Source organism: Salmo salar, chromosome 06 (genome assembly GCF_965601325.2).
Source record: "Salmo salar chromosome 06, fSalSal1, whole genome shotgun sequence".
In the NCBI taxonomy this organism is placed as follows: Eukaryota; Metazoa; Chordata; class Actinopteri; order Salmoniformes; family Salmonidae; genus Salmo; species Salmo salar.
In genome coordinates this window covers 35,469,084-35,487,019 of record NC_138296.1, presented here as the reverse complement: position 1 = coordinate 35,487,019, position 17,936 = coordinate 35,469,084, and the positions used below count along the sequence as shown (strand labels likewise).

The window sequence follows — 17,936 nt, the reverse complement described above, 5'->3', positions numbered from 1 at the left end:
GCCTTTGAAAAGGCATTAAGCCTCATTTTTAAATTTGTTTTATTTCACCTTTATTTAACCAGGTAGGCTAGTTGAGAACAAGTTCTCATTTACAACTGCGACGTGGCCAAGATAAAGCAAAGCAGTTCGACACATACAACAACACAGAATAACACATGGAATAAACAAACATACAGTCAATAATACAGTAGAAAAAGTCTATATACAGTGTGTGCAAATGAGGTAAGGGAGGTAAGGCAATAAATAGGCCATACTTGTGAAGTAATTACAATATAGCAATTAAACACTGGAATGATAGATGTGCAGAAGATGAATGTGCAAGTAGAGATACTGGGGTGCAAAGGAGCAAAATAAATAAATACTGTATGGGGATGAGGTAGTTGGATGGGCTATTTACAGATGGGCTATGTACAGGTGCTGTGATCTGTGAGCTGCTCTGACAGCTGGTGCTTAAAGTTAGTGAGGGAGATATAAGTCTCCAGCTTCAGAGATTTTTGCAGTTCGTTCCAGTCATTGGCAGCAGAGAACTGGAAGGAAAGGCAGCCAAAGGAGGAATTGGCTTTGGGGGTGACCAGTGAGGGTAACCGGGTGGGTGCTGCTATGGTGACCAGTGAGCTGAGATAAGGCGGGGCTTCACCTAGCAAAGACTTGTAGATGACCTGGAGCCAGTAGGTTTGGCGACGAGTATGAAGCGAGGGCCAGCCAACGAGAGCGTACAGGTCACAGTGGTGGGTAGTATATGGGGCTTTGGTGACAAAACGGGTGGCACTGTGATAGACTGCATCCAATTTATTGAGTAGAGTGTTGGAGGCTATTTTCTAAATGACATTGCCGAAGTCGAGGATCGGTAGGATAGTCAGTTTTACGAGGGTATGTTTGGCAGCATGAGTGAAGGATGCTTTGTTGCGAAAAAGGAAGCCGATTCTAGATTTAATTTAATCTTCATATTGTAGAATGGATAGGTCGTGGGAGTGGGGAAGCAGGAGGATTGTCCCCTAGGTTCTGTGTTGTACTTAGCCCAGGGATTGATTGTTTAGTTAGATTAACTCATTTTGGATGAGGCTGATATGCTGACAGTATGGATCAGAGGCAATGGTGCTTTTACTTCCAACATGTCTGATTTAACTGGCAGTTCTCTTTGTCAATATAGCAGTTAACCACACAACAGATCTCTATCACTATCTATCACTTATCTCTCTCTCTGTCTGTCTGTTTGTCTGTCTCTGTGTGTGTGTGTAAAGTAATGTAGTTTACGAACATTCAATCAGTAAGGCTAGACTGAATGGATTGTCACTTTTCATTCATCTAGTAAACTCATATAATTCCCATCACTATCTCACTCATCAGCATAGCTCAGGGCAACTCCAGTCCTCAGGGGCCTGATTGGTGTCACACTTTTGCCCCAGCTAACACCTGACTCCAATAATCAACTAATCATGATCTTCAGTTAAAAATGCAATTAGTTTAAATCAGGTGTGTTTGCTAGGGATGGGGGGGGGAATTGATGACACCAATCAGGCCCCCAAGGACTGGATAGCCGGTATTTATAGGGTAGTGCCTAACATTACCTCATCAATATAGCCGGTATTTATAGGGTAGTGCCTATAACATTACCTCATCAGTATAGCCGGTATTTATAGGGTAGTGCCTATAACATTACCTCATCAGTATAGCCGGTATTTATAGGGTAGTGCCTATAACATTACCTCATCAGTATAGCCGGTATTTATAGGGTAGTGCCTATAACATTACCTCATCAGTATAGCCGGTATTTTTAGGGTAGTGCCTATAACATTTCCTCATCAGTATAGCCGGTATTTATAGGGTAGTGCCTATAACATTTCCTCATCAGTATAGCCGGTATTTATAGGGTAGTGCCTATAACATTTCCTCATCAGTATAGCTGGTATTTATAGGGTAGTGCCTATAACATTTCCTCATCAGTATAGCTGGTATTTATAGGGTAGTGCCTATAACATTACCTCATCAGTATAGCCGGTATTTTTAGGGTAGTGCCTATAACATTTCCTCATCAGTATAGCCGGTATTTATAGGGTAGTGCCTATAACATTTCCTCATCAGTATAGCCGGTATTTATAGGGTAGTGCCTATAACATTTCCTCATCAGTATAGCTGGTATTTATAGGGTAGTGCCTATAACATTTCCTCATCAGTATAGCTGGTATTTATAGGGTAGTGCCTATAACATTTCCTCATCAGTATAGCTGGTATTTATAGGGTAGTGCCTATAACATTACCTCATCAGTATAGCCGGTATTTATAGGGTAGTCTCATAATGTTACCTCATCAGCATAGCGTCAGGTCTCTCCTCCTCCTTTACTATTAGCAAGCGTGTGGAATGTCATTCACCTATTAACTTCATCCTATGATCATGGCACACTAAGGCAGTTCCACCACGGTTGCTGATTAACCTATGGACTCACTCGTGCAATAATTACTTTCATCTCTTTCAACCAGTAGACCCCTTTCTGTGTTTGCAAACGTTGCCGCACGAGGGCGATGTGCGCAAGTTGGTTGCAGAACACGGGGTTCTTATAGAATGCCAGCAAAAAAAGCCTTGATTTACATGTTGCTTATGAGTGCATTTCACACTACTTTTGGATTATAATTGGATTTTAAGGCTTGTATGAATGTCCTGTTTAATATAATGTGTCATCATCGCAAATCAACGGCATTATACTTCGAAAACACTTCAACCTTAACCAGTACAATTGGTTAGCTTTTGCTACAGACTATATCAATGAGCGTTAGCATTCTAGCTAACAAGTGCTGCATCCCAAATAATTATTTTGCAAAGATCACAACCAAATATAATCTTAGCGACTGTTCAAGCAAGAATCAAAACATCATTGTAAGCATATGAGAACCCCAAAATGTTTTTGTTGTTGTTCAGAAGTGATAAAAACAAATCTAGGCTATGTTGAATATGCGCAGATGGCGATGGCTTTCTTACTGCAGCCAAGCGTCTCGTGCGTCTGTGCATGAAGTCAGTGTGTCGTGTACAAGAAAAGGGTCTATGTGCATGAATCTCAAACCTCCCACTTGCTGTTTTGCAGCAACAGTCTTCCAATGACCTCCCCACCACCAACTGAAGGACCTTCATCGGATCCCTGTTCTCCCAGCGGGTGGGGGGTTTTGATGCCAGATGCCCAGCATAGGGCAACCTGTCATCAGCATCTGGCTCTGAGGAACATTCCTCTGAGACGAGGCCTACCCCAAACTATCCTACCCAAAAACATTCAATAAAATTCCATATTGTATTCTGGTTCTGTTGTCATTCAGTTATGCCTGTACTCGATTTAACTGTATTTTGCTCTTCAGGGATGAATTGAAGGCAGTCAATACAGGAAGGGGTTTTAATTTTAAAAAAAATAAAAAAACATTGAAACATTTTTGAAAAATGTAGCTTCTAGTCCTTAGTTTTTAACTAGTCCTCAGTTTGAGAAGTCATAAAAAATAGATGTAGTTTTTCCACATTTTGAATTGTTATTTAAGTTTACTTCCTGAATTGACAGCCTTCAAATTGAATTGACCCCAGCCCTTGTGCTCTTATAATCTGACCTACTGTATGTGTCTGTGTGTTGGCAGTGCTGGGAGGTCCAGAGTCTCGCGGGGTGCTGAGGAAGATCAGTGATATGCTGGAGGTCATCATGAAGAGGATGGACACTTTGTCCAAACTGGGCAACACCACCACAGACTCCCACAGACTGGATGAGCTCAGCTCAGCACTGGACAGGTAGGGTTCTGGGGTTTGGTAGCAGGCCTGCCATTACATAATGTATGGTGTATGCATGTATTTGTCTGCATATAGACAAATAATTGGAGGATATTTAAACTAGAAGTTGTCTCGTTAGTCTCAACATTTTCCTATCTATTTGCTCTGTTATTGGGTGGACATGGACAGTCAGACAGGGATGCTGCGCTGCCAGACATGCAGAGGCTAACAACCTGGAGTTTGCTCTTCTGTCTCCATGGCAACGGACCTTTCTCATACAGGGGGTTGAGAGGCTCCCTCCTGCCGAGGTTTGCCCATGTCTGACACTCTGGCCATCCCTTCTGGACATCCCTGCTCCTACACTCACTGTCTCACACCAGGAAAATAATCCCGGCTCAAACTATGCCTGAGAGTTGAGCTAACTGCCAGGATGCAGAGTTGTGGATGTTTGATATGGATTCTAACCACCAGAGTAGACAGTATTGTTAGAACATAAATAACTCCCACTATTCACATTCTATCATGTACAGGCATCTAATTGGCTTCTTTGGGAGGTACTAAAGAAATTATGAGGATTTTCTTCCTAAATGTTGCCGGAAAGAGGCCATTCATTGCTGTTTAAGTCAGCCTAACTGTAAGCGATTATGAAAAAGGGGGAGCGTCTCTAGGCTTCAGCACTTTGCCTCTGGTAATAAAGTCTAGTCTGCTTGGTGACCTGCTCAGAATTCAGCCAAGGTGCAGTTTAACAGATACAAACAAAAAACCCAGTGTCACGCCCTGACCATAGAGAGCCTTTTATTCTCTATGTTGGTTAGGTCGGGGTGTAACTAGGGTGGGTAATCTAGGTTGTTCTATTTCTATGTTGGCCTGGTATGGCTCCCAATCAGAGGCAGCTGTTTATCGTTGTCTCTGATTGGGGATCATATTTAGGCAGCCATTTCCCCACTGTGTTTTGTGGGATCTTGTTTTGTTTTTGTGTAGTTGCCTGTGAGCACTCCAGAACGTCACGTTTCGTTTGTTCTGTATTGTTTTGTATTTGCTGAAGTTTCACTTTATAATAAAGATGTGGAACGCTACGTATGCTGCGCCTTGGTCCAGTTCTTACGACGATCGTGACAGAAGATCCCACCACAACAGCACCAAGCAGCGTGCCCAGGAGGAGAAGGTATCCTGGGCTTGGGAGGAGATCAAGGAGGAGAAGATATCCTGGACATGGGAGGAAATCATGGAGGGACACGAAAGACTTCCTTGGAAGCAGACACAAGGAGATAAGGGAGGACAGCGACGACACCGGGGTTCGCGGCCACAAGGAAAGCCCAAAGGACAGCCCAAATCTTTTTTTGGGGGGGGGGCACACGGGGTGGTCTGCGGAGCCGAGGAGCGAACCAGAGCCTATCTGGGAGAAGAGGGAGAAATTGGAGGAGAGTGAATGGAGAGAGTCAGAGACCGTCAGTGAGTTGATGGAGAAATTGGAAGAGAGAGAAATGAGAGAGTTGTTGTGTTGGTGTATGATGCACGACATTCGCCCTAAGGAGCGTGTTATCTGTTTGATGCCACCTGAGTCAGCTCTCCGTACTCGTCCTGAGGAGCGTGCTAGCAGTCTGGTAAAAACTGTGCCGGCTCCATGCACCAGGTCTCCAGTACGCCTCCACAGCCCTGTATGTCCTGTGCCAGCTCTCCGCACTCGACTTGGAGCGTATCATTTGTCCGGTTCCATGTGTGCCGGCTCTACACACCAAGTCTCCAGTACGCCTTCACAGCCCAGTACGTCCTGTGCCAGCTCCCCGCACTCGCCGTGCGAAATGTGTCATCGTTCTGGTACGATTTGTGCCGGCTCTATGCACCAATTCTCCAGTGCGCCTCCACAGCCCAGTACATCCTGTGCCAGCTCCCCGCACCTGCCCTGAAGCGCGTGTCACCAGTCCGGTGCAACCTGTGCCGGTCCCACGCATCAGGCCTCCAGTGCGCCTCCCCAGTCCGGCATGTCCTGTGCCTACTCCCCGCACTCGACCTGAAGTGCGTGTCACCAGTCCGGTGCCACCTGTACTGGCTCCACGCACTAGGCCTCCAGTGCGCATCAACAGTCCAGAGCTTCCGGCGACGGTCCCCAGTCCGGAGCCTCCGGCGACGGTCCCCAGTCCGGAGCCTCCGGCGACGGTCCCCAGTCCGGAGCCTCCGGCGACGGTCCCCAGTCCGGAGCCTCCGGCGACGGTCCCCAGTCCGGAGCCCTCCTTTGCGCCGGTGCCCAGTCCAGGCACGGCGTCCAGTCAGCTCCAAGGCCGGAGCCTTCCTCTGCGCTGGTGCCCAGTCCAGGCACGGCGTCCAGTCCCGCTCCATGGCAGGAGCCTTCCTCTGCGCCGATGTCCAGGCACGGCATCCAGTCCCGCTCCAAGGCCGGAGCCTTCCTCTGCGCTGATGTCCAGGCACGGCATCCAGTCCCGCTCCAAGGCCGGAGCCTTCCTCTGCGCCGGTGCCCAGTCCGGGCGTGGCGGTTAACCCAGCTCCATGGCCGAAGCCTTCATCTGCGCCGATACCCAGTCCAGGCACGGCGTCCAACCCAGCTCCATGGCCGGAGCCCTCTTCTGCGCCGGTGCCCAGTCCAGGCATGACGTTCAGCCTTTTTTTTTTTTGTGTAGTTGCCTGTGAGCACTCCAGAATGTCACGTTTCATTTGTTCTTTATTGTTTTGTTTGTGCTGAAGTTTCACTTTATAAAAAGATGTGGAACGCTACGTACGCTGCGCCTTGGTCCAGTTCTTACGACGACCGTGACACCCAGCCATTCAGAGTTCACTGTTAGGTCTTTAAAAAGGAATCAGCCGTTTCTCTCTCTTCAATGCTGTATATGGTTCTCCAGGGCCAGACACCCATTGTAAATGTATTAGTGGTGTTCTGTAGAGAGAGGACAGGATTATCTGTCTGGCCACAGGAATGTTTCCTATACTGATCAGTCTGTGCTGCAGTCTGGTGCTGTGTAGAGGACAGCTCTGTCTGTGTCTGGCTCTCATCTGTTCTGACATGCTGCCTCATAGGAGGGAATCGGAAGGGATGGCTAACACTTGCCCATAGGGCAGTACATGGTCAAGTGATATTAGAGGGGGATTTTACGCAAAGTAATGTAGCATTTTAGACACACATACCACACCCATGCTCATACACTTATACTAAAAGCACTGGTCTAGACCATTTCCCATTTTCTTCCAACAACAAAAAAACTCGCAACCATTCATTTAAATGCATATGTTAGATAAAGCTGTAGAGTTTGAACAAAAGCAAAAGGCCAGTGTTGAACACTGTCTACAGTAAGCATCTCATTGATATGACAGGCTGTTAGACCCCAGGTATTGATTTAGCTCTGGTTGATACTCCCTGATAAACAGTGTCTTCAGCTCTGCAGAGTTCATCTATAGTACAGTAGTACTCCTTAAGACCAGCATCAATCCTATTGGAGGGTCCTCAGCTTCCCTGAGCAGGTCACAGCAGCCTTGGGAAGATCCAGTATAGAAGTAACAGATAGAGGCTGAATGGACTGGTGATAATTCTGTCTCGGTGGCCTTGCTTAACCATGGCTATGCCCGTGAGAACATTTAGACCTCAGTTCTCTACAGCACACAGAGGAGCACTGTTCTTTTATACTGTAGGGCCCAGGCGGCTGACTGACTGCATTGAGATTATACACAATCATCATGGCTCCATAAAGACAGCTGGAAATCTCTGTGCCTCTTTGGACCTTTGTTACATCAGCTAGGGCTGAGATTTCGGTTTTTATCGGAAGGGAGCCAAAGCAAGTTCAAAATGTTCACACTGCCATAATGCTTCAGCTTGGAGTTCCCTGGGCACCTTCCAGTTTTCACTGCTAGTGCCTGAGATAGCTGTGAGTTCAGGGCTATCTCCCTCTTTCTATTGCTGTCTCCTTTTCTCTTTCTCACTCTCTTTTTCTGATTGTTGTGCCAACACTAACATGGCAACAACAAGCCATGGCAGTCAGCTGCCATAAAAGGAATTTGCTAACAACCTAATTGCGCTCTGTTCTCAGTCTCCCAGGGACCTGCTTTAATGTGCTGAGTCACTTTTTCACCTCAACAAATAAATTGTGTCAGAGTTTAAAAGCTTTTTTATTTCACGTTCCAACCAAGTTCCACACAATTATCATTTCCTCTACTTGTTGAAGCTCTTCTCTTTTGGGAGGAAAAAGTAAGCGTATACTGTAGGAGGGTGGACTTAGATGAAAGAAGTAGCCTTCTATGTTTATTTTTCTAGATGTTTCCAGGGAGTTTAAGGATTGAGATAAAGGATAAAGATTGAATGTGCATTCCCACTGGGCACAGACATCAATTCACATCAATTCCACGTTGGTTCAACATAATTTAATTGAAATGACTAGAAAAAAATGATTCATTCAACCAGTGTGTGCCCGGTGGGTTGTCATGGGGAAAGAGATGGCAGAAATGATCAGATCAGTAAGAAAGAGAAGACATGCCTAACACTTTAATCACCTGTGCCTGCATGTGCCCTATTGATGGTCATTCCTCTGTGTGTGTGTGTGTGTGTGTGTGTGTGTGTGGTGTGTGTGTGTGTGTGTGTGTGTGTGTGTGTGTGTGTGTGTGTGTGTGTGTGTGTGTGTGTGTGTGTGTGTGTTGGCAGGATCCAGCCGATTGGTCTGGTGGAGAGGATCCAGGCTATCGCCCAGAACATGTCTGACATGGCTGTGAGGGTGGAGCAGATCCTACAGCGCAGCATGGCCAACAACAGAGGTACGAGAGACACACACACACACATCTGACCACTCTTCACATTTGAAAGGGAGTTGTATATGTCTGCCACACTGTAAGACCACACTGTAATGACAGGCAGCATTTATGACAGTACTTCAAATGATGAGTCTCCATTCATGTCTTTGTAAAGAGAGCTACGCTGCAGGAGGGATCCATCTCCCTGTCTCAGCATTACATGATGTTCAGTGTATGCTGACGAATTCCCCTCTAGATCTGAGACTGTCAGCTTTCTTCTATTAGCTGTCCTCTGCTCAGTTCATTGTGCTCCTGTTCTGTTTGAGCAAGAGATACAGTAGGCTACTTACATGCAAAGCGAGACTAGCCGACACATTAGAAAGCCAATTATAGACTTTGCATATTGTCATTATTTGCCTTGTCATTGAGTAAAGCAGACATATTCTATTCTGTAGAGACTGTTTTTGCTACCAGAACCTAATCCCCTGGCTAATTTAGTGACACCGCTAGTGTTAGCGCTCCACACTGTGACTGCTGTAGTTATAATGGTAATCAAACAGAATGGCTGCTAATCCTTTGTCTGTGATTGCGCTCACCCAGGCTTGGCGGCGTGCTGGTAGAGAAACAGCTTCCGCTCTCTTTAATTGGAGCTGGCTGCCGACGAGAGGGAGTGAGACTGGGGAGAGAGGGAACGAAGGAGTGAGACTGGGGAGAGAGGGAACGAAGGAGTGAGACTGGGGAGAGAGGGAACGAAGGAGTGAGACTGGGGAGAGAGGGAACGAAGGAGTGAGACTGGGGAGAGAGGGAACGAAGGAGTGAGACTGGGGAGAGAGGGGATTTTATTAATCAAGTGTTGTCTATCCACTGTTCTCAGTAGGCATCAGAGATCAGCAAGGGAAGCCAGGCTTTCAGAAGTGGCTATTAACTAACCCAACAGTCTGTCTAACACTCTGTTCTATCCCCATGACCACTAGTTAACTAACCCAACAGTCTGTCTAACACTCTGTTCTATCCCCATCACCACTAGTTAACTAACCCAACAGTCTGTCTAACACTCTGTTCTATCCCCATGGCCACTAGTTAACTAACCCAACAGTCTGTCTAACACTCTGTTCTATCCCCATGACAAGGAGAGTTCTGCTCTAATACAATAGACTAGTGCTAAAGCCAAGATATGCTTCCTTTTAGGTATGACCTGTTGAAAAGCTTGTCTGGTTCCTGGCTCAACTGCTCCATACTCTCCTCATAGGGCTGAATAGCAAAGTTATGAGCAGGTATTATAAGGATTCTGCCCATAGGGAGGTGTTTGTTGTTAATACATGTGTTTTTGTCCCACAGTTAAGGATGGCACAACAGGACAGTGTGAGGTGCCCAAAGACCCTCACTACCCAGACTGCCCCAGCAAGGTGGATGTAAGTCCGCATGTCATGCAATTTCACAGTGGTTCTCCTGATCCCACAGCCCCTATGTCCTTTTGCTCTTGGACTGTTTATTACCCTGCAACTCCAGCTTTACGATCAGCTTCAATCAACCCTGCCTTGTTTCATAAGGATCAATGTCTAGTGCTGTGTTCAGATCAATGAAAGGACCTTGACCAAGTCCAAGCCACATTTCATGGGTTCCTTAGCTATAATACATTCATTTCTACACTGACATTTGACATTCTTTGACCTCCTTTGATCCATAGAGATACTGTATATATTTATTATTACTTGAGTCTGCCTTGACCTTTCCCCTCAGTGGATGCGTGCCCGCTGGACCTCAGACCCCTGCTATGCCTTCTATGGGGTGGACGGCTCCGACTGCTCCTTCCTCATCTACCTGAGTGAGGTGGAGTGGTTCTGCCCCCCTCTGACCTGGAGGAACCAGACCACCACACCCACGCACAAACCTTTCCCCAAGAGACAGGTGGGATAGCTGGGTTGGCATGGGCTGTTTACAGGGCTGCTACTGTGTGTGTGTGTGTGTGTGTGTGTGTGTGTGTGTGTGTGTGTGTGTGTGTGTGTGTGTGTGTGTGTGTGTGTGTGTGTACAGAGTTTGTGTCTATGATACTAGTCTTTGTATTTCATCTCCACTCTAATTTCCCTCTATCCGACTGCCACACAGTCTCCTGGGAGGGGAGTGTGGATATACAGTCACTCACAGTCTATTCTCCCTCTGCCTTGAATCATGGCTGTTGCTGTTTTTCTTGTGAGAGCAGCATTCCAGTTATTTATGGGTCCACCAGGGCCAGGTGTTCTAGTTACAGCCCCCTTGCTGCTCCCCGGAGCGCTGTGCACTACACACCAATGGGTCGGCTGCTCATTTAAATTATCTGTGCAGCTTAATCATGGATTCTAATTACCTGCCTGGATCCAGCTGGACTAATTCTGTGACTTCTCTCAGGTGTTCCTCTGCATTCACAGAAACACCTACAAGTTGCTTTCCAAACAATAATTAACTTGAGTGTGAAAGTAATGCATCTCATATTGATTTTGTATGTGTGCATAAGCAAGAGAATGTGTGTGGAAGGAAAGAGGGATTGTGTGTCCCCACTGTGTGAGAGAGAGACGGAGAGGTCTGTGTGACTGTCTATGTGTGTCATTTAAACGTCCTCTGTGATCCCTTATGCGGTTACAACATTGATTAGCACTTGGCTGCTCGGATTGCACTGTGATACAGCGATTTAAAAAGGGCTGGGAAACATGCGGAGTGAAATGAAGGCAGCCTGTTTATGAGCATGAGGCAGGAGTCCCTCAGGCAACACTATCTGAGAGCCCTGCCTCCAGGGGGAATGGGTATGACAGTGAGAGCAGTACTGATATAACACCCATCTCCAAGTAGGGCTGCTGGATATTGGTGGTTACAATGTGGCTGTTTTGTACAGGCTTGGGGAGGTGTTTAATGTATTAATTAAGTGTTTAATATATTGGACTTATATATATGCTGATCAAAAAAATAAAGGGAACACTTAAACAACACAATGTAACTCCAAGTCAATCACACTTCTGTGAAATCAAACTGTCCACTTAGGAAGCAACATTGACAATACATTTCACATGCTGTTGTGCAAATGGAATAGACAACAGGTGGAAATGATAGGCAATTAGCAAGACACCCCCAATAAAGGAGTGGTTCTGCAGGTGGTGACCACAGACCACTTCTCAGTTCCTATGCTTCCTGGCTGATGTTTTGGTCACTTTTGAATGCTGGCGGTGCTTTCACTCTAGTGGTAGCATGAGACGGAGTCTACAACCCACACAAGTGGCTCAGGTAGTGCAGCTCATCCAGGATAGCACATCAATGCGAGCTGTGGCAAGAAGGTTTGCTGTGTCTGTCAGCGTAGTGTCCAGAGCATGGAGGCGCTACCAGGAGACAGGCCAGTACATCAGGAGACGTGGAGGAGGCCGTAGGAGGGCAACAACCCAGCAGCAGGACCGCTACCTCCGCCTTTGCGCAAGGAGGAGCAGGAGGAGCACTGCCAGAGCCCTGCAAAATGACCTCCAGCAGGCCACAAATGTGCATGTGTCTGCTCAAATGGTCAGAAACAGACTCCATGAGGGTGGTATGAGGGCCCGACGTCCACAGGTGGGGGTTGTGCTTACAGCCCAACACCGTGCAGGACGTTTGGCATTTGCCAGAGAACACCAAGATTGGCAAATTCGCCACTGGCGCCCTGTGCTCATCACAGATGAAAGCAGGTTCACACTGAGCACATGTGACAGACGTGACAGAGTCTGGAGACGCGGGGAGAACGTTCTGCTGCCTGCAACATCCTCCAGCATGACCGGTTTGGCGGTGGGTCAGTCATGGTGTGGGGTGGCATTTCTTTGGGGGGCCGCACAGCCCTCCATGTGCTCGCCAGAGGTAGCCTGACTGCCATTAGGTACCGAGATGAGATCCTCAGACCCCTTGTGAGACCATATGCTGGTGCGGTTGGCCCTGTGTTCCTCCTAATGCAAGACAATGCTAGACCTCATGTGGCTGGAGTGTGTCAGCAGTTCCTGCAAGAGGAAGGCATTGATGCTATGGACTGGCCCGCCCGTTCCCCAGACCTGAATCCAATTGAGCACATCTGGGACATCATGTCTCGCTCCATCCACCAACGCCACGTTGCACCACAGACTGTCCAGGAGTTGGCGGATGCTTTAGTCCAGGTCTGGGAGGAGATCCCTCAGAAGACCATCCGCCACCTCATCAGAAGCATGCCCAGGCGTTGTAGGGAGGTCATACAGGCACGTGGAGGCCACACACACTACTGAGCCTCATTTTGACTTGTTTTAAGGACATTACATCAAAGTTGGATCAGCCTGTAGTGTGGTTTTCCACTTTAATTTTGAGTGTGACTCCAAATCCAGACCTCCATGTGTTGATAAATTGGATTTCCATTGATTATTTGTGTGTGATTTTGTTGTCAGCACATTCAACTATGTAAAGAAAAAAGTATTTAATAAGATTATTTCATTCAGATCTAGGATGTGTTATTTTAGTGTTCCCTTTATTTTTTTGAGCAGTGTGTATATATATATATATATATCTCTTTCTAGGTGCTCATAGCGATTAACATAGTAAGGGGAGAAGAAAAATGTAGATGTTCCTTTTCCTGTCCTCCAGTTGGCATTCCGGTCAGACATCGAGGCCCTCCTGGAGCAGGTGGGTACGGGGAAGGAGTCTCTGAGTTTCATGAAGAGAAGGATGCGCAGGCTGGCTGCACAGTGGGCCTCGGCTGCACGCAGGCTAGATGACAGTCTGAGGAGTCAATGGAGGGAGCAGAAGAGGGTGAGTGTGCTGTGACTGTGGAGAGAGAGAGAGTTTCTGTGTCTCTGCTATGAGTCAAAAGGTTGACAGTTCACTCATATCTCTTCCCATGACAGTGCAGGCCAGTAATATGCTGTACAGGTAGGTGCCCATTTTGGTTTGCTATATTTGATTCCCGAAAAAATAGGCAGAGACACAACTGACAAAAAGATGGAAGGTTGACCAAAGATGGATCAAAACGAGGTGGCTTTCATGAACATTACAGTGGTGACGTTTTTCTCCACTAGCCATTACGGACCCATTTGCTGTGAGTGGTGTTACTGTGAATGGCAGAGAGAAGTAGATTTGTAAGGAGGAGACTGACCAGCCGTTATCAGGAGAGCAGGCCTGGGATGTATTGTCTTTAGTGCTCTTTAACCAGCCTATCATTTACAGGGACATTTTGAAAGAGTGGTGGAGCCTGAATACAGGAACACTGCTTTACCATCACCGATGAAATGACAATGACTGTAGAATCTCCCCAAGCCTGCCCTTTGTGTTGAAAACCTTTTCGTAATGTCATAAACGGTTATAAATCAACCTCATAATAATATTGGAATGTGTGTGTGCACATGCCTGTGCTTGTCTGCAGTGCATTAGATGGATGAAACAGTAGCTGTGCTGATTTTCCTTTCACAGTGAAGTGAATAACATTGACGAGTTAACCACCTCCGTCACCGGCTTCATAAGGAAATGCATCGGCGATGTTGTCCCCATAGTGAAGGGTCGCTGCTTCCCCAAACAAAAGCCCTGGATTAACACTGAGGTTTGCGCTAAAATAAAGGATAGGGGACAAAGAATACCGCGAACAGGGCTATCGCAGACAACTCTGAGGCTACGGCTGAGGAAAGGAACAAGTACAAGAAGTCCCGCTACGCAAAATATCAAAAGGACAATAAGGTAAAAGGTGGAATAATACTACACAGGCTCCGACACCCGGGGCTTCAGTCCATTACGGATTACAAAGGAAGACGTGCTCTGTCCAACAATGCCTCTCTTCCAGATGAACTCATTGCATTTTATGCACGCTTCGACCATAACAATACCGTTTCATGCGTGAGGGCCCCCACCAACCCAGAGAACTGGGTTATCTCGCTCTCCGAGGCCAACGTGAGTGAGATCTTTAATCAGGTCAACACTCTCAAGGACGCGGGGCCAGACAGTATTCAAGGGCATGTTCTCAGAGAATGCGCAGATTAGCTGGCAGGCATATTCAATATCATCGTTCCTGTCCCCAAGAACTCTAAGGCTTCAAGCCATAATGACTACCCCCCTGAAGTGCTTTGAAAGGTTAGTGATGGCGCACATCAACTCCATCATCCCAGACACCCTAGACCCACCCCAATTTGCATACCGCCCCAACAGATTCAAAAACAACTTAATCGCAATTGCACTCCACACTGCCCTCACCCACCTAGATAAGAGGAATACCTATGTGAGAATGCTGTTCACTGACTACAGCTCAGCGTTCAACATTGTCCACTAAAAGTTTGTCACCAAGCTAAGGACCCTGGGACTGAACACCTCCCTCTGCAACTGGATCCTGGACTTCCTGACGGGCCGCCCCCAGGTGTTGAGGGTAGGCAACATCACCTCTGCCATGCTGACCCTCAACATGGGGGCCCCACACGGGTGTGTGCTTAGTCCCCTCCTGTACTACCTGTTCACCCACTACTGCGTGGCCATGCACGACTCCAACACCATCAAGTTTGCTGACGACACAACGTTGGTAGGCCTGATCACTGGAGACACTGAGACACCCTACAGGGAGGAGGTCAGTGACCTGGCAGTGTGGTGCCGGGACAACAATCTCTCCCTCAACGACAGTAAGACCAAGGAGCTGATCAACACATCGATGGGGCTGCAGTGGAGCGGGTCGAGAGCTTCAGGTTCCTCTGTGTCCAAACCACTAAGGACTTTAAAATGGTCCATTCACACATGCACAGTCGTGAAGAAGGGACAACATTGCCCCTTCCACCTTTTATTTACATATTTTTATTGAATCTTTATTTAACTAGGCAAGTCAATTAAGAAGAAATTCTTATTTACAATGACGGATTACCAAGAGGCAAAAGGCCTCCTGCGGGGACAAAACACACATCACGACAAGAGAGACAACACTACATAAAGAGAGACCTAAGACAACACAACATGGCAGCAAGCAACACAACACAACACAACATGGCAGCAAGCAACACAACATGGCAGCAAGCAACACAACATGGCAGCAAGCAACACAACATGGCAGCAACACAGCATGGTGACAACACAGCAGGGCCGGCAGGTAGCCTAGTGATTAGAGCGTTGGGCCAGTACCCAAAAGGTTGCTGGATCGAATCCCCGAGCTGACAAGTAAAAAATATGTTGTTCTGCTCCTGAACAAGGTAGTCTACCCGGGAACAGTGGGTTAAACTGTCATTGTAAATAAGAATTTGTTCTTAACTGACTTGCCTAGTTAAATAAAGGTAAAAAACCATGACAACACAACATAGCAGCAACATTGCAGCAGCACAACATAGTAGCAGCACAAACTTTGTTAGGCAAAGAAGACAATGCAGACACAAGTGTCAGTAAGAGTGTCTTTGAAAGTAGAGATTGAGATAAAACTGTCCAGTTCGAGTGTTTGTTGCAGCTCTTTCCAGTCGCTAGCTTCAGCAAACTGAAAAGAGGAGTGACCCAGGGATGAGTGTGCTTTGGGGACCTTTAACAGAATGTGACTGGCAGAACGGGTGTTGTATGTGGAGGATGAGGGTTGCAGTTGGTATCTCAGATTGGGGGGAGTGAGGCCTAACAGGGTTTAATAAATAATCTTCAACCAGTGGGTCTTGCGCCAGGTATACAGAAGATGACCAGTTTACAGAGGAGTAGGAGTATTGATGTGTCCTACAAGGAGCATCGGTGGCAAATCTGATGGCCGAAGAACATCTAGCCTCTCGAGAACACCCTTACCTGCCAATCTATAAACTACATCTCCATAATCTAGCATGGGTAGCATGGTCATCTGAATCAGGGTTAGTTTGGCAGCTGGGTTGAAAGAGGAGCGATTACGATAGAGGAAACCAAGTCTAGATTTAACCTTAGCCTGCAGCTTGGATGTGTGCTGAGAGAAGGGATGAGGTTGAAAAGGTTTGGCATGGGCCCTCATGACAGATCCTCAAAAAGTTCTACAGCTGCACCATTGAGAGCATCTTGACTAGCTGCATCAAAGGTAAGGTGGTATGGAAACAGCACCACCCTCTATGCCATGGCGCTACAGAGGGTGATTCGGATAGCCCAGTTCATCACTGGGGCCGAGCTCCCTGCCATCCAGAACCTCTATATCAGGCAGTATGAAAATAAGGCTCGGAATATCATTAAAGACTCCAGCCACCCAAGCCATAGACTGTTCTCTCTGCTTCTGCATGGCAAGCGGTACCGGGACACCAAGAATGACACCTATGCACACTCACAGGACTCTACATACTCACGCACACTGACACACACACACACACACACACACACACACACACACACAACATGCACACACACTCACATACAATCATAATTTGTGCTGCTGCTACTCTGTCTATCATCCTGATGTCTAGTCATCTTTCCTCTATCTACCTATATCCCTCCAGTATCCATGCACATTGGAAATATGGTATTGGAACTGACCCTTTATAAACTGTTCTTCCTATTTTTATTTCTCATGGGTTACTGTTCTACCTTATTTTTAGTGCTACATTGATATTGATTGTTGGATTTGGAGCTTGCAAGAAAGGTATTTCACTGTACTTGTGCACACAGCGTTAAACACTTGAAGCTTGAATTATTCACAAAACCAAGGCTGGGAAAGGTATAGATTGACTGCAGTATTCTTTGAGTTTACCACTCCGAGCATTCTCTTCATGCAAACCCCACTCCTTTAAACCTTCTCTAGTTAAAAAGAGGCTCATAACTTCAAACGCCTGAGTGAACATGAGACGCAGTGATTGATAGGTGTTTGCTTTGCTTTGGGAAAGCAGGCCAGTCTGGTCTTTGGCCAAGAGATGCTTTCAGAACGTATATAAATAGGATTCTTCTTTTCATCAGTCTCTCTTTAGAGAACTATTAGCTTGGATAAACCAGCACCAGCGCTGTCAACACACAGCATCCTTCTCAAGCCTGTTCCTTGATCAGCCTCCAAAAAGAAGAGTCTCTGTTGTTCTTTTTTAACGGTGTGTTCAACAGCAATAGTTACTGTCCATTAACTGGCCCCTCTGTGTTTAGAAAACAGACGAGGAGGAACTGCTGTGCTGCTGTGAAAACGCAGATGAGAGAACGATAATCTGCCGATGGAAATACTCATTTGAAGGGAGACTTCACGGAGGAGAAGAACTAGACAGCAGCCGTCTACCCCACCTGTCTCTCTCCTCTCTGTTTGCAACCTTGATTTTTCTGTCTTTTTCTCTCTACACTGCACTGAACTGTACTTTCATAAAGGCAAAATTGCTGTAGACAACTTTTTAAACTTCCAATTCCTTTTGTAGTAATTTGAAAATGAATTATTTAATGTAGATATGGTGATGTGACAAGTATTGTGTGGCTGGCATGAGTACCCTGGCACTGCAGTGACATGAGGATTCACTGGCATCATAGATGGGGGCCTGTTGAGGTACTTCTGCCTGGTCATGGCGAGACATTTGTGATGACATACAGTGGGGGGAAAAAAGTATTT

The 17,936-nt window shown here is 46.6% G+C and overlaps 1 protein-coding gene across 1 annotated transcript in view; it reads left to right on the top strand.

Annotated features, from left to right (window-relative positions):
• The window catches only part of LOC106601405 (alpha-1,6-mannosylglycoprotein 6-beta-N-acetylglucosaminyltransferase B), a 76,391-nt gene that overhangs the window by 16,410 nt on the left and 42,045 nt on the right, over nucleotides 1-17,936 (top strand). Inside the window, exons 3-7 of the mRNA XM_082976506.1 lie at nucleotides 3,610-3,757; nucleotides 8,379-8,488; nucleotides 9,803-9,876; nucleotides 10,205-10,372; nucleotides 13,058-13,222. Of these exons, the coding sequence (XP_082832632.1) occupies nucleotides 3,610-3,757; nucleotides 8,379-8,488; nucleotides 9,803-9,876; nucleotides 10,205-10,372; nucleotides 13,058-13,222 (665 nt within the window). The remainder of the gene's footprint in view (nucleotides 1-3,609; nucleotides 3,758-8,378; nucleotides 8,489-9,802; nucleotides 9,877-10,204; nucleotides 10,373-13,057; nucleotides 13,223-17,936) is intronic.